At 38.9% G+C, this 14,957-nt stretch overlaps 1 protein-coding gene and 1 non-coding gene across 2 annotated transcripts; one reads left to right on the top strand and one right to left on the bottom strand.

Annotated features, from left to right (window-relative positions):
* Positions 1-612: 612 nt before the first annotated feature.
* On the bottom strand, positions 613-717 carry LOC125480001. Its single transcript, XR_007260413.1, has one exon. It is a non-coding gene; the product is annotated as a small nucleolar RNA R71 (small nucleolar RNA).
* A 45-nt stretch (positions 718-762) lies between these two features.
* LOC125479937 lies at positions 763-2,538 on the top strand. The gene is made up of 2 exons (XM_048590098.1): positions 763-1,137; positions 1,633-2,538. Exons 1-2 carry the CDS (start codon positions 763-765, stop codon positions 2,536-2,538), a joined length of 1,281 nt encoding a protein of 426 aa, XP_048446055.1.
* Positions 2,539-14,957: the final 12,419 nt, after the last annotated feature.

The following is a 14,957-nucleotide window of genomic DNA, read 5'->3' as shown; positions in this document are numbered from 1 at the left end:
AGGATGTTCGCGAGTCACTTAGCTTGATCGTATCAAAATATCATATTACAACAATATGTGCATGGTCAGCACCCGTTCAGCAGTGCAGAAATTGTTTCATTTTGATCCAGAACCTGAGCAGATTGTACGGAGGAGACGCAGGGAGAAAAATTTACAGTGGGTTCCTTCTTTGCAGGAGACTTTTCTGCAGTCTTTATTTCCTGAGGATATACACCGTAAGGAAACAATGGCATTTGTTATTCTAGAGGCTGGGCAACCTTTAGGGAATTCATTAACAGCTCATGCCACTAACATACCAAGTTGCATTACTTATCCGGAAGTGGAGGAAGGGTCTACATTCGAAATAAAGCAGCACATGTTGAATATTCTACCCACATTTCATGGGTTCTCAACCAACGATCCTAACATGCACATTGCAGAATTTTTAATGGATGCAAGAATATTTTGGTGAGAGGATTTTCATCCGAATCTATTAAGCTCCGTTTATTTCCATACACTCTAAAAGATCAAGCAAGGAGATGGCTCCTCACACTTCCATCTGGAAGCATTAGCACTTGGAACCAACTCAATGAAAAATTCTTAAGCAAGTATTATCCAGCTTCAAAAACTCTTGACATGAGAACTCAAATTTTATCTTTTGCCCAAAAACCAAATGAAGAGTTTCATGAGGCGTGGGAATAGTTCAAAGAGTTGATTAGAAAATGTCCACATTCTGGTATTAACTGTACATATCAAATGCACATATTTTTCAGAGGACTAAATATGACTACAAAAACTCTTGTCAATGCTTCATGCGAACGTTCATACAAGGATAAAAAGGCACAAAAGGCTTGTTTATTATTTGAGAAAATAACAGCAGATACACAGCAATTGGTAGTTAAGCAACCACAATCTAGGTCTGTTTTTGAGATGTCTAATGGTTCACCATATGTGTTGGCACAAATTGAAAAAATGGAGAAAAAGCTTGCAAGATTTGATGCAAAATTTGACATGTTATTACAAAGAATTCCAGGTTCACAAGTTGCTGTACAACAGCCTTTACAAGCTGCCTGCAGTATTTGCAGCATAACAACCCATGATTTTTTTAGTTGTCCACATAAAGATGCTTATCCGGAGTTTACAGCAGAGCAAGTTAATGTATTTAATAATTTTCAACGTCCCCGAAATGACCCATATTGAAATTTCTACAACCCGGGTTAGAGAGATCATCCTAATTTGAAGTGGGATAGAGATGAACATGCAAAGCCACAATTTCAACAGCAGGTACAGCAACTTGCTGCACCAAAGGCTACTTGGGAAATTGCAATTGAAAAATTAACAATAACTACAAATGCAAGATTTGAACAGACCAATCAAGAAATCCAAAATATGCATGCAACAATGAAAAATATGGAACAACAAATTGGGCAGATTACGTTGCAGATTTCAGAAAGAGCACCGGGTACATTTCCTAGTCAAACAGTACCTAATCCAAGAGGACGAGAAGAATGCAACGCTATACGGACTTTACGGTCTGGCAAAAGTTACGACAACATACATGAAAACTGCACTAGAAATTTGCAGGCAGCACCACAACCACAAACAGTTTCGGGAAATTTTGCAAAATTTGATATTTTTGCAGATTCTGGGTAGCAACAAGACAGATCCAAAAATACTGCAGAAGCTACTGCAAAAAATGCAGAACGTGTTTATGTGCCTCCAATGCCTTATCTAAAAAGGTTGAAGCCTAAAGCTAAAGATCAACAATTGATAGATTTTATGAAGACTTTGGCTAAAGTTCAAATTAATCTTCCATTAATTGATGCAATCGAGAACATTCCATCTTACGCCAAGTTTTTGAAAGACGTTTGTACAAAGAAAGAGAAGCTTGTGGATTTTGAAAAAGTGATTCTAACAGAACAGTGCAGTGCGATCTTATTGCATAAATTGCCTCCAAAGAAGAAAGATCCAGGGAGTTTTACTATCTCTTGCACCATTGGAAATTGTGATTTTAGTAGTGCTTTAATTGACTTAGGTGCTAGTGTAAACTTAATGCCTTATTCTGTTTTTAAACGTTTAGGTGAAGGAGAGCTGAAGCCAACCTCCAGCATTATTCAATTGGCTGACCGTTCAATTACCTATCCTAGAGGAGTCATTGAAGATGTTATTGTTAAGGTTGACAATCTATATTTACCAGTTGATTTTATGGTGTTGGACATGGATGAGGATTTGACAACACCCATCATTTTGGGCCGCCCATTCCTAGGAACAGCCCGGACTCTTATTGATGTTGAAGCCGGAACTCTAACATTCCGGGGTGAAAATCAAACAGTTGTTTTTAGGTTGTTTGAAGCTATCACACATCCAGGTGACAAGCAAGAATGCATGCGTGTTGATGCATTAGATGGTTTGCCTCGTACCAAATTTGTGACCAGATCATCAACTGACAATCTGCCCATAAAGACTCAAAATGTGATTCATGAGTGTGATGGTAAAGCACAGCATCACAAAATTCAGTTGCTTGAAGTGCAAAAATCAAAAATAGATCTAAGCAACTAGATGGACCAAAAACACCAAAATGTCAAGGGCAAGAATAAAAAGTTGCAAGGTAATCCAAGTTACGAAAAAATATAGCCTGGTAAAAAAGTATGGTTGTTAAGTTCAGATTTCAACTCAATTCCAGGGAGACAAAAGTCTTGGTGGAAGGGCCCTTATATGGTTAAGCAGGTTTTTCACAACGGTTACGTGGACATTCAAAAAGAGGGCAGGGGTTGTGTGCTCAAGGTCAAGAAGTCTTTACTAAAACCATTCCTAAGGAAGTTTAGTGCACGCGAGTCATTGACTCTAAAGGAACCAATGATTTGACCACCAAGCTTCAGCGACGTCTAACTATGGACGTTAACTAAAGCGCTTGTTGGAAGGCAACCCAATTTTCTATCCCTACTCTTTTTAGTTTCTTTTAAATTCAGTCACCTATTTTATGGTTGTTAATTTTGTTACTATTTGTTTCACTTACTATGGAATTGGGAAAAAAAAAAAATAGAAACAGAAAACATCCAAAAAAAAATAAAAAATAAAATAAAAATAAAAATGCAAACTACACAAATATTGTGTTTTTAATTTATCTTTTTCTAGCAGTATCTATGTGAATCTGATACACAAGTCTACGAATATGCAGGTTGCTTTCAAAACATTCCAGGCACAAACAAGAGATTGAAATGAAAGTACTAGATGCACCTAGCAGCAAGTCTACTTTATTATCATCCACATCAGTTACTTAAATTATAAATCAATGAAGGAAATGTGGAGCAAGTTCGAGATTGTACCTATGCAAATGCGGATCTAGGATTTTCTCTTGGCTTCCTAGTAGCTCCAGTTGATTTTGTGCCTTGCTGGGTTATCCGAATCTGCAACTACAAACTTTGAAATGAGATATAAACTCAGCATATCACTATTACAGCGTTCAAGTTTGGGGGTAGTCAAGATTGTATAGATTGCATCCTCAGGTCCATATTCAAGGTGCATATATTTTTCTATATCGGTTAAAAAGATGAGTTGTATACCTTCAGATTCGTGGATCATTGTGATCTGTGAGTTTTGAGTTCATGGATCTATGATGTCAGACTGTTCTTCCCACTTATCTTTTCTGTATCTGCGAGCCTGGGTTGTAATTTGTACAGTTCTTTTCATTTTCCTTGTGGATCGAGGGTACCTTTTCACAGAAAACACACATGCATGAATATTTGAGTAGGTTTTCAAGATTTGTTGGTCACACACAAGCTATAGTAGGTGATTAAGGGATTTTTACCTTTGCATGTACGGATGGAACTCCAATCTTTGATTTCTGAGCATAACTTTGCTCAGGGAATGACGGTGATGACGATCTGAGCTTAAATCCATGATGGTTTGAGGCATGGGAAACGAAAGATTTGGTTGAGAAAAACGGTTGAGGGTGAAGAGGTGTCACATCCTAGCCCAGGACGGATTACTTTCTGGGCCCGTTCCACCACCGTAGCATGATATTGTCCGCTTTGGGCTTACCATTCCCTCACGATTTTGTTTTTGGGTACTCACGATCAACTTCCCAGTGGGTCACCGATCATGGGATTGCTCTAGCCCCCTTTTCGCTTAACTTCGGAGTTCCTACGAAATCCGAAACCAGTGAACTCCTAAAATGCCTCGTGCTAGGTAGGAATGATAATATACATATAAGGATCACTCCCCTAAGCGATGTGGGATGTCACAAGAAGGGTGTGGAAATGAGAGAAAAATGTGAGGGAAGGAGATCAATTTTTCATTTTAGAGATAAATGGTTTCTGAGAGCAATGGAACATCATGGAGCTTTTCAGTTGGAATCCTAAGGAACTCACCACCAGGATGCACGACACGTGTACAAATCTGGAGCCTTTCATGTCTGTTCGAGAAGGCTGTGTTAAAAGAGGGGAAAAAAAGAGCTGTTTGGCTCTGGGTTTGATGAAACGAAGAGAACCGTTGGCTCTGAGCTCGAGACAAGTTCACAAAGGGGATCCAATGTGGGATTAAAAGCTAGGGGTTTTCGGCCCCCGTGTATGGCGTGCGTGTGAGCCCCAAGATGGCCTGCTGGGCTACATGAAAACATGCCAATTTTTTAAGTTTTTCCTTATTTGCGGCCCACTGCATATGCAAGGATCCAAGCCTTCTACTCCACGTGTTCATGAGTTGGACACCCCAGGTATCTCTTTCCTTGTTATTTTATTTTGTTAATTCATTCTCTTTTAGTTATTTTTCTCTTTATTTTTATTTTCATTTTTTACATGGTTTAGTTTATCTTAGTTCCAGTTTTTAGTTTATTCTTTCTTTTCCACACCTTGAGGATAAAGTGTGAAATAAGTTTAGGGGTAGGAAATAACATTTTAGGTTTTTAATTTTTGTGTCAAGTTAAATTTTCATTTTTTTTAAGTTAATATCCATAGAATATTTTAAACGTTAGAACAAATAGACAAGGTGAATGTTAATCTCACATTAGAGTCTTTTCTATTTATCGTTGTTTAGACACTAATTCATGAGTTATACTTTGACAATTTGCACATTCACATCAACATGGTTTGTGGGGATTGAGATTGATACACTTGCTTTTAGTCTAAGTTTCATTTTTAATTTTTGTTCTAAATAACATAAAGTTAGTATGTGTTATAAAGTAATAATTGTTTCACCCGAGGCTTTACCTAGTAACCGGGTCAATCCTGCCTAATTAGCAGTGATTCTCGCGTCAAACGGTAGAGTTTTGGCATGGGGCAGGGTGGTTGGTTAGTTTCGTAGCCCTTTCAGCTCGAGTTAATAAGTCCTTAGGGGTGTTCTACACCTAGTGCCCTAAAGCCCTAGTGGTTTGGGAGTCATTGACCTAAAGCTTGCTACATGGGTTGGATCGAAAGCTTAAGTGAACTGACATTGTACGACCACTACTGTTACTAAAAAAAATATTATATATGAAAAAAAAAAAAAAAGGAAGAGAAAATCGAAAAGAAGAAAGACAAAAAAATAGTTATATTTAAAGTTAATATGTGTGAAATAAAGAAGGACGAGAGGTAAAGTTTTAGTCGAGTCTCCTTAGCTATGTTGATTCACTTTACACCAATCGAAGTTTGTGAATTCTTTTCTAATTGATTCTAAATGGCTTAGACTCTGTGGTGAGATTGGTTGGAACTTTCGAAAAGATGTTTTGATTTTTAACATGTTCTATGGATTGCAACTTTGAAGGTTGAAATTTTTGTCAGTTAGTTTTAGTTAAGTTTTTAGTTTGTTAGTTTTTATTTTTGTTTTCTAGTTTTATTTTGCTTGAGGACAAGCAAAAAGCTAAGTTTGGGTTTGATGAGCCAATTTCATATTATATATTTTACCCTATTCTTAGTATATTTTAGTTAATAATTTGGAAGAATTTTGATACTTTGAATTGCATTTCCATTATAGGGGAGCAAAACATGGGCAAATGGACGAATTTTGGAGTAATTGTAGTTGGAGGGTGTTCGTGAGTCACTTAGCTTGATCGTATCAAAATATCAGATTTTTCCACCAAGCGGTTACTTTTTGGCGATAAAATAAAGGAGCAATGTGCAATGCTGGAATAGTGACGTTTTCGGCTTAACTTGCGTTTTTGGAGCCCAAGATGACCTCGGATGGGTTCGTGGCCTTCTGGAGATATGTTCAGAACTTCTTGATCTTCAAAACAAGCTATTATGGGCCTGATTTGAAGGAGATTTGAGGCTAAAACGTTGCTTGACAGTTTTTGTGCAGTTTATCCTAACTTAATTAGGACTTTATGTTTTAATATATTTTATTATTAGTTAGCTTCCTAGTGGAAATAAGATACTTGGTTCCTAGAGTTTGTGCGGCTGGCTTTGAGAGAGATATAAAAGGTCTTAGTCAGCCCTAGTTTGGGGATATGGTTTTTTTATGCAACTTTGGAGACAGAAAGTAATGGCTAGGGTTCTTGGAGATTTTCTATTTTAAGGTGTTTTCAATCCTTTTCTTAATAATATTTTCTATGATTTCAATTATGAATATGCGTAACTAATTCATTTTGCTAGGGCGAAGCCTTGAGCCTTAGCATTAATATGTAATTTTTATTTAATTGCTTATGATTGATTGCATGTGCACTTTGAAGTACTAATCACTGTGATTAAAACTATCTAATTGTCTTAATGCCTGATCACCATTAGGATCTTTAGAAAAGTGATTTGATGCAAATTTGGTTGGAAGGTTCCCTGAAATTAGCGTTGGCTTCTTGTGATTAATAATTGTAATCTCACTTAAGATGAACACCACATCTTAAGGGTTGCATGGTTTTTCAAAGGGTTTTCATAAAGCATAATGAGTCTTTCATGTTCAGATTTGATCCAAATGTCCGGACAGGTTGCATGTTAGATATACGTTATATGTTGGAGGTTCCAAGTAGAATATAAATTAGGAAAACCTAACCTTCAAAATGGCATGTGTAGATCATAAGTAATTGCTAAAAATGCATAGGATTGCTAGGTGATGGTGGAACCCTAGTGCTTTCTTAATTTGATTTTTCTAAAACAGTTTTCTTTCCCTTTCATCTTTAATATTGCAGATTAGTTTATTTTTATTAATTAGATTTGTTTTAATTTAAGTAGGTTATAAAAGCAATCATCTCAACTTTCCGCTTTACAATAACTAATTGAAATTTCATTTGTTTCGAATTATTTAATAATCCCTATGGAGAATGACCTTGTGAGAACCGTTTATACTACAACAACCTTGTCATTCTTGCAAGTAATGTAGGAGTCTTTAACCCGTTTGCGTGTGTGGTAAAATCTCTATCATGCGCCTCTTTACCTTCAGTTGTCCTTTTGTGTTGACTTTCAAGGTTGCTTGGCGCTTCATCCTTGAAGAAACTGAGCTTCAAACGTTGTCTTTTTCTGCTAAACAATCGAGCTTTTCTTCCTTTGACGTTGTCTTCCTCTTTCTAGAAAGTTGCTTGGTTTCTTCAAGTCTTTCTAAGGCCAACCGTCGTGGATGAAAGCTAGCCATGTTGCTTTGTTTCTTAGGTTTTGACAACCTTTTGAAAACAGAGCTTTGGGGTGTTGGCGGGTTAAGCCGCTTGAAAATGGAAGTTTGGTCTTGACCTTCAATGCGATCAAGTGTCGAAATTTTGGGTTTTGAATGATTTAACCTATCAAAGACTGACGTTTAAGGGGCGAGCTTATGCTCCTCTTGATTTTGTTCAACGTTTATGCTGATGTGTTGAGTGCTAACATTTTTCACTTTGCTTGAAATCTTCACAGTCGTATTTAGTGTGACGCCAAGTCCAGCTTTGTTGTTGTCAACTCCATAACCATGCCCCTTCAACTTCTTTGGAGTCTCGGTGAGGTCATGTTCTTTATTGTTGACGGTGTTTAAAACCTTCTTTCCAAGATTTGAAGGAAAGGTGAAATTGTACCCAGCCTTTGACATGAGTTTGTAGGCGTTTGGGTCGAAACCTTCTTCAATCCTCTTGGTTGGAAGAGTACTCGATTCTGCCCCTTTTGGAAGGGGTTTTACGAAACCTTGTGGTAGTTTTGAAACTTTAGTGTTACCTGCTATGTCAGAGGTAAAACTGCATTTGTCTTGAGCAGCTTTTTATCGTCCTTGTGTAGCTGTGTGTTGGCTTTGCTTGTTCCAATTTCAAATGGGGATTGTCCATTCTTTCTTCTTGATATTAGGATGTATCAGAAAACGGGTGTGTTTGGTCATTTTGAGGGCGTCATGCTCCTTTTGGTTGTTATCGGTTTGGCAAACTCATCATCGTTTTTGTTTGAAGATGGCACGGCTTCCCCTTCTTGCTTCTTGGGCATGGCTTACCATTCTTGTTTCTTAGGTGTGGCTTTGCCTGTGGATTTGATCTCCTTTGGAAGAGCTTCGGGTACCATATCTTCATCCATGTAGAACTTGGCATCCGCGAAGTGTGATTCAGCATCGGCGAATGGCTTGGTCACCTTGTATCACCTTTACTCCTTATCGGTAGAACTTCAAGCATTGATGAAGGGTAAACATCACCACTCCATTCTCTTGGATCCAAGGTCTTCCTAAGAGCAAGTTGTAGGAAGTTCTTGCATCAATCACATGGAATAGCGTGCTTGATTTGAGTTAGCCAATGGTCATTTCTACTTGAATCATGCCTATTGTTCTTTGTCCTCCTTGGTTAAAACCTTGGATTAGGAAGCGGCTTCAAGATAGTTCATCCATCTTGATGCCGATTGTGATCATTGTTGACTTTGGCATGATGTTTATGGCTGATCCACCATCCACAAACATGCGGTTGACTTTATGCTCCCTTACGTACCCAGAGATGAACAAATGACAATTATGAAGCTTTAATCCTAGTAGCAAAGTCTTCATCAGTGAAGTTGATTGCGTCATGGGCGGCACTACACGTGACATATTTGTGTGGTTGAAGCTTCAAGCCTTCGTCCTTGCTTTCTTGCACTTTGTGGTCGTCGAGACTCACCAAGACTGTTACTAGTGCTATTCGCATCTCCTTGGGCAATCGTAGTGTTTCCCCAATGCTAAAGTATGCCTGCAGGCCTTGTTTGGGCGTGAAGGTCGTCTCTTCCTCGATGGCAAAAGCTTTACCTTTTGAGGGCTCTTCTATCTCTACTTCAACCATGTGACAAGCAACGGTAGTGCACTGTTGGAAGAAGTCCTTCGGGAAGTACTCATGCAAGGAGATGGGAATGCATGACTCTTGCTCCATAGGTTCCTCTATGTACGTTGGCTTAGCAGCTCTTGCGCTTTTTCTAGGCTTCCTATTATTGCGGTGGCAATGTTTTCTCCCTTGTTCCACCTTTAGCCGTATGGGTTATGGACTTGGCTTTCTTGCCATTTTGTAGGTCACCAATGTCCATCTTTCTTCATCATCAGTAGGTGCATTTTGGTCGCTTGCCCTTAGTGATGGTTATACAGAATGTGTTGTGTGGCTTGAGCATGGATGACAGTGGTCATATGTCACTTAGAGAGGCACAAGATCGAAGGATTCGAACATAATCGTGGTAGTGTGTGTTGTGGCTGTGTCTTCCAGGTCGAGTTCAATTTGCCCTTGTTATGCTAGCTTCATCATGAGATCTTTGAGGATGAAGCACTTGCTAACAGGATGACTCACGATACCATGATACTTACAGTACCTATGATTGTAAACATGATTCATCTCTTCGGGGCGTTTGCATTCAGCTAACTCAATTACCTTTTTTTCCAGCAAGTCGTCTAGCATTGTAACCACGTCAGAGTCAGGAAAAGGTCTTTTGCTCCAGTTCCTTCAAGGTGTCTTTGCACCTATCTTGGGTGCAAGAAGGCTAACATTTCATCTCCTTTGTTTTGCTTTTGGAGGAGATCTTCATGGGTGCGGCGGAGGTCTTTATGGGGGGTAATATGGATGGCAAAAACTTCCTTGGTAGGCTTTTTCCCATTCTTATCTACCTTTGGAGCGAAACTTTATCCTTTTTTTAAACCGGTGATCAGCTCTTTCTTCCCATGATTGGTAATACTCAACTCCATGTCATGGGATCGAGTTGTTAATTCTTCAAAAAGTTCTTGGTTTTATGCCTTGGAGGATGTAATGTAGCCCCCAGTACATGCCTTGAATGCACATCTCAATGGCGGAGGTTTTAGAAAGCCGATCTTTGCAATCCAAACTTAATGAATGCCACATATTGATGTAGTCGACGACAAGTTTATCCTTCCATTGTTTCGTACTTGTCAGCTCCAACATGCTTACGGTGCGACGAGTGTTGTAGAAGCGGTTGAGGAATTCCCTTTCAAGTTGGTCCCAACTGTTATAGAGTCGAGCTCGAGGTCAATGTACCAGTCAAATGCATTACCTTTTAGCAAACACACGAACTGCTTGATGAGTTAGTCTCCATTCGTCCCAACATTGTTGCAGGTTTCAATGAAATGGGCAATAAGTTATTTAATATTGCCCTTTCCATCAAATTGCATGAATTTGGGTGGCCGATAACCCATTGGCATCCTTAAGGCGTCAATCCTTTTAGAGTATGGCTTTAAGTACAACACGGAATCATGCAAGCTTCCTTCATATTATGCCTTGATCATACTTGTGATCATCTTTTGCAGCTCTTGGATAGAGAAAGATCATATGAGTGTCGCAGCTTGGTCTACCTCTAGCTTTTCCTTAGTTTTGTCTATCAAAGGCTCATTTTTTTTATCAGTTCCTCATTTGGTGGATCAACCTTCAGGTTAGCTTTCTCGTCATGCTACGTCTCTAAACAGTTGACGAGTGTAGCAATCTATAACTTATTTTCATCCACGGTCCTTGTCAGCCTAGCAATTACTTCGCTCATTTGTGCCAGCTACTCTTCAATTGAAGTTGCACCAGTAGTCATAACTTGTATGGCTACGGGATACGAGATGCTACTTGAGTTGGCATTGGAAGTCAACGACTCAGAGTACCTCATCGGGCTTTCTTTCCTTGGCACCCTTAGCGAGGCCAGGGTGATCATGGGCTCGTGCCTCAAGTGCTCTTGCTCCTCTGGCAATGTTGAAGTAGGGGTGGAAGGCATGGCAGAGAGAGATTTTGCCTTGCTTCAGGTTATGACATCCAAAGTGCCACCATTTGCGGCAAATATGTTCTTGTTCTTCACGTTGATTGTGGGAATAGCTTGATCCTTTCTTGATGCCATGTGTATTTCTTGTGGATTTGAAGACAGAGATGAGAGGCAGACACGTCCCACTCGGCATGCCAAATTTGTGAACACGAAAATTCTGCAATGAATGAAACGAGAACACATGTACAAAGTAGATTTGTATGGATGAATTTGTTAGTTATTCATCCAAGGGTCTTGGCGACTTGATCTTGAATCGAACGTCGTTACCAGTTTTGAGCTTGTAACAAAGTCTTGAAAGAATCAGCACAAATGCTTGTTGATTCTTTAAGGGAATGGTTCTACTTTGGTCGAAAGAGAGCTTCAGCTTTGGTTGTACACTCTTCGAAGAGAGCTTTGGCAGAGTATTAGTCTTCAAAGATTTGGCGGTGGTTCTCCTTTTTGTGAGAATTTCGGCTCTTCAATGTAGAAGTTGTCCACCCTTTATGCTTGTCTTGGGACCTTGTATTTATAGACTTCTTAAAGCTTGCCTTTGGATGGATTTGGCTTTGATTTGTTTCTTGATTCGTCCATAGGAGAATTTAGGCATGTTTTGTGTCTTATTTCAGCCACTTTCCCTTACCTTGGCCAAATTATAAGGCTTATTACCTATTTTGTGAGCAATCTTCAATTCTTGCTTGTTTTATGAAGATGCTTTAGCCTTCTTTCCGGTTTTGGGAGCAACTTGGACCCCTTGTCGATTTTAAGAGGGATTTTCTCCCTCTTGCCCACTTTTGGGAAGGTTTTGTATTTCCTTTGCTTGATTTGTGCCACATGTCTTTGATGACTTGTCTATTTGTGACAAATGATACACCACGTGAAGCTTTGGGATGCATCATTTGTATGCAACGAAATTTATATGTCTACAGAAACATTTTAGTAAACTGAGCTTAAACTTGACTACTTCCACTATGAGTAAACTAACATATTTGATCTTAGTTGATGAGTGTTGCTAACTAGTCAGACAAGCACATATATAGATTTTAAATTGCAGATTACTTCCACCCCAAGTTACTCGGACTTCTTGTTATCAAAGGATTGTCCTGGATGGGTTAAGTCCACTTTAAGTTCTTTTTCTTGCCTTATGACCGAGGACTTTCAGTTCATAGTCTTGTATATTAGAGTGAGGGGAGTCCAGATCCTTTAAGTCATTTGTTTGGTTCTTGATTGGTTTTAAATGAAGGCGTATCCATCAAAGTGACCAGATCCAGACACAAATGAGGCTCTCTTAAAGTAGGAAAACAGATGGATATGACTTGAATACATGTTGGAGAATACATTAAGCAATAGATCTATTAACTTGTAAAACAAACGAAGAGCTTTGAGCAAGATTTCACCTTGTCGGTCAAGGTTGATCTTCTTGCAATCACTTCTATTTTGAGTTTACAAGGTTTATATGTTAAAAAATGATGGATGGCAAACAAGTTTACACAAGGGAATCGATACTACGCCACTAGGAGTGATATCATAGCTTCTAAACTAGACAAAAGATGGTTTTTGTAGGGAATGATCCTGAAAAGGATTGAGATATGGGCTGATTACAGTTTTTGGATGCAAATCTGGCTTAAGAGCAAAGTTTGTATGTTTGTTTGTTTGATTGGTTGAGTGTCCTTGTCTCTGGGCCTCTTCCTCATTTTATAGGCAAATTAGCCTGACTATAGTGACTTTACTCTTGCCTGAAAGCACATGGAGGGTAGTGAGTCATCAGCTTTTTACTTGTATTGCCACTGAAAAGGTTTTTTGGCTAATTATGAGTTAATCCCCATCACTTGACTTTTAAATCATAGGCACATGGCCTATGCATTAGTGGGAAGGCGCCAATTTGGCATCTTTGGGCTTGCAAACATTTGCAACCCAAATTTTCAAATATTAAGCCAAACAGAAGGTTCATGCAATCAAGGCTGAAAAACTATCGAGATAAACACGGTTGTTTTGAAAGAACCTGATTTGTAGCAGCAAAAATTCCTTTCAAATTCCGAAACGCAACATAGGAGTATGCTGATAACGTGTTATAACTTATATTTAACTAAGGAAGAGAGGGGATGCAACAAAGAGAGAGAGTGGAGAAATTGTAAGATGCTTAGGGATTTTGTGTGTATTCATCCCTACAATGCCTTAATTTATAGTAGAATGAAAGGAGAAGATTAACTTGTCTTCAAGTAAGTACAATCCTATAAGGAATGAATAAGTAGAGTAATAGATAATTTAGAAACCATATCTATCTAGAATTTATACTAGGGGTGGGCATGGGCCAGGCCGGGCCCAAAATTGAAGGAACCGGACCGGACCTGTTTTATTTACAAACGGGGCGAAGCGGGGCGGGTTTTGGATTTTTCAAAATGGGATCTGGACCTAACCTTGCCCTTTTGAAACGGGCCAATTCCTATAGGTCCCCATGAAGGAAGATTTGTGAAAAACAAGTTCATTTGAGCAACATCAACAACATGCAATTAACAATTAAAAGGCGGAATCATGTTTATATGCACTCAAAAACAAAACTTAACCCATGAACTTCAAAGCCTAGTAGATAGGTGAACCAAGACTCAACTCAAAACAAAGTGAGTTGAGAAATCAATACCTTTGTAGATTCCTCTTTGCATAAGCAAAGGCTAATCACCCAAAGAGAGGGCCTTCATTCCTTGCATCTTAGATCCATGGATTTGGATGGATGAAAAGGTTTCTCCAAGTTCCCAAAATTGAGAACCTCTAAGTCTCCACACCAAGGCATATTGTAGAAGAAATGAGTGACCTTGAGGAAGTAAGATTGCTAGATGTTTTCCTCAAGGGTGGCCGGCCTCTTTGAGAGCAAAGGGAGGTTTGTGTTCTCATCTTTACTCCTTAGAAAACCCTAAGGATGAAATGGCTATAAAGATGTCTTTATACCACCTCACAATGGAGTGGCAAACTTGCAATTAAGCCAAGTTCACTACCCTCCTCTAAATGGCCGGCCATATGGGATTTATTGGGCTATTTGGGCCTTTGTGAATCATTATTCATTAAGTTGTCATACAACTTAAGTCAATGAATTTGACGTTCGAAGCCCATTGGGCCTTAAGGTCCAAAACTATCCCGAGGTCTTTTAACGAACTTATTCGTTTGATTAATAATCATATTAATTAATCCTTGCCATAAACAATTAAACCATTTAATTATTCTTACTCATCTCCGTTGAATCTTCAATCTCTACCTTACACGGTGTACGATCCATTAGGTTCCTTTTAGCGAGGCAGTGGGCGATTCAAACTCTTTCAAATCGATTGTGAATTGAAACTTACTTTCAATTCTCCCGTTAGTGATAATACACTTTTAGGGCTTCCACAAACCATGGTTGACGCCTAGCAGCATGTCATGGTTACCCAAGCTAATCAGAAGAGGTGGAGAACCTATTCAGTTTTAGGATTACAAATGCAATACGGTCTTTCTCTAATACAATACTCTTGACCACATTGTTTGGTTTGATAGTTTATTCATGTCTACTATCCAATGTGAGTCTTGTGCTTATATGATTACCTTGAATGTGATTTGGAACACATTCCTAAATCTCATTCGTACTTTGGCCAAAGATTCTTAATCATATCATAGAGTATTCTCCCTCAAACAGTTTGAAGGTTAGAGATCCCTTGTTGCGCATTCACTTGCCTCCATGGCTAAGTGGCTTAACCCCAACGATGCCATGGACACCCTCCTGATGGAGTGACTTTGACATAATCAAAGATTAAGGACCTAACCACAAGACAACTGTGATGCCTCAGGTCAAAAGACTAATTTGCATTATCCCAACCATGAGTTCTCATGTGACATGAATATGAGAACTCTTCGTTGATCGTGTTCAGTGAACTCATTCTC

This window comes from the organism of the source record quoted next, unplaced genomic scaffold, assembly GCF_019419815.1.
Source record: "Pyrus x bretschneideri cultivar Hongxiangsu unplaced genomic scaffold, Pyrus_bretschneideri_v1 Contig30, whole genome shotgun sequence".
NCBI lineage: Eukaryota > Viridiplantae > Streptophyta > Magnoliopsida > Rosales > Rosaceae > Pyrus > Pyrus x bretschneideri.
The sequence above is the reverse complement of the archived record's forward strand: the minus strand, read 5'-3'. Positions and strand labels throughout refer to the sequence as shown.

What these genes read in the sequence shown, in the direction of transcription:
- LOC125479937 (XM_048590098.1), top strand. Translation starts at nt 763, where the DNA reads ATGACTACAAAAACTCTTGTCAATGCTTCATGCGAACGTTCATACAAG. An exon ending in TTACAGCAGAGCAAGTTAAT is followed by an intron (nt 1,138 to 1,632) that starts GTATTTAATAAT and finishes GATTCTGGGTAG; the next exon opens with CAACAAGACAGATCCAAAAA.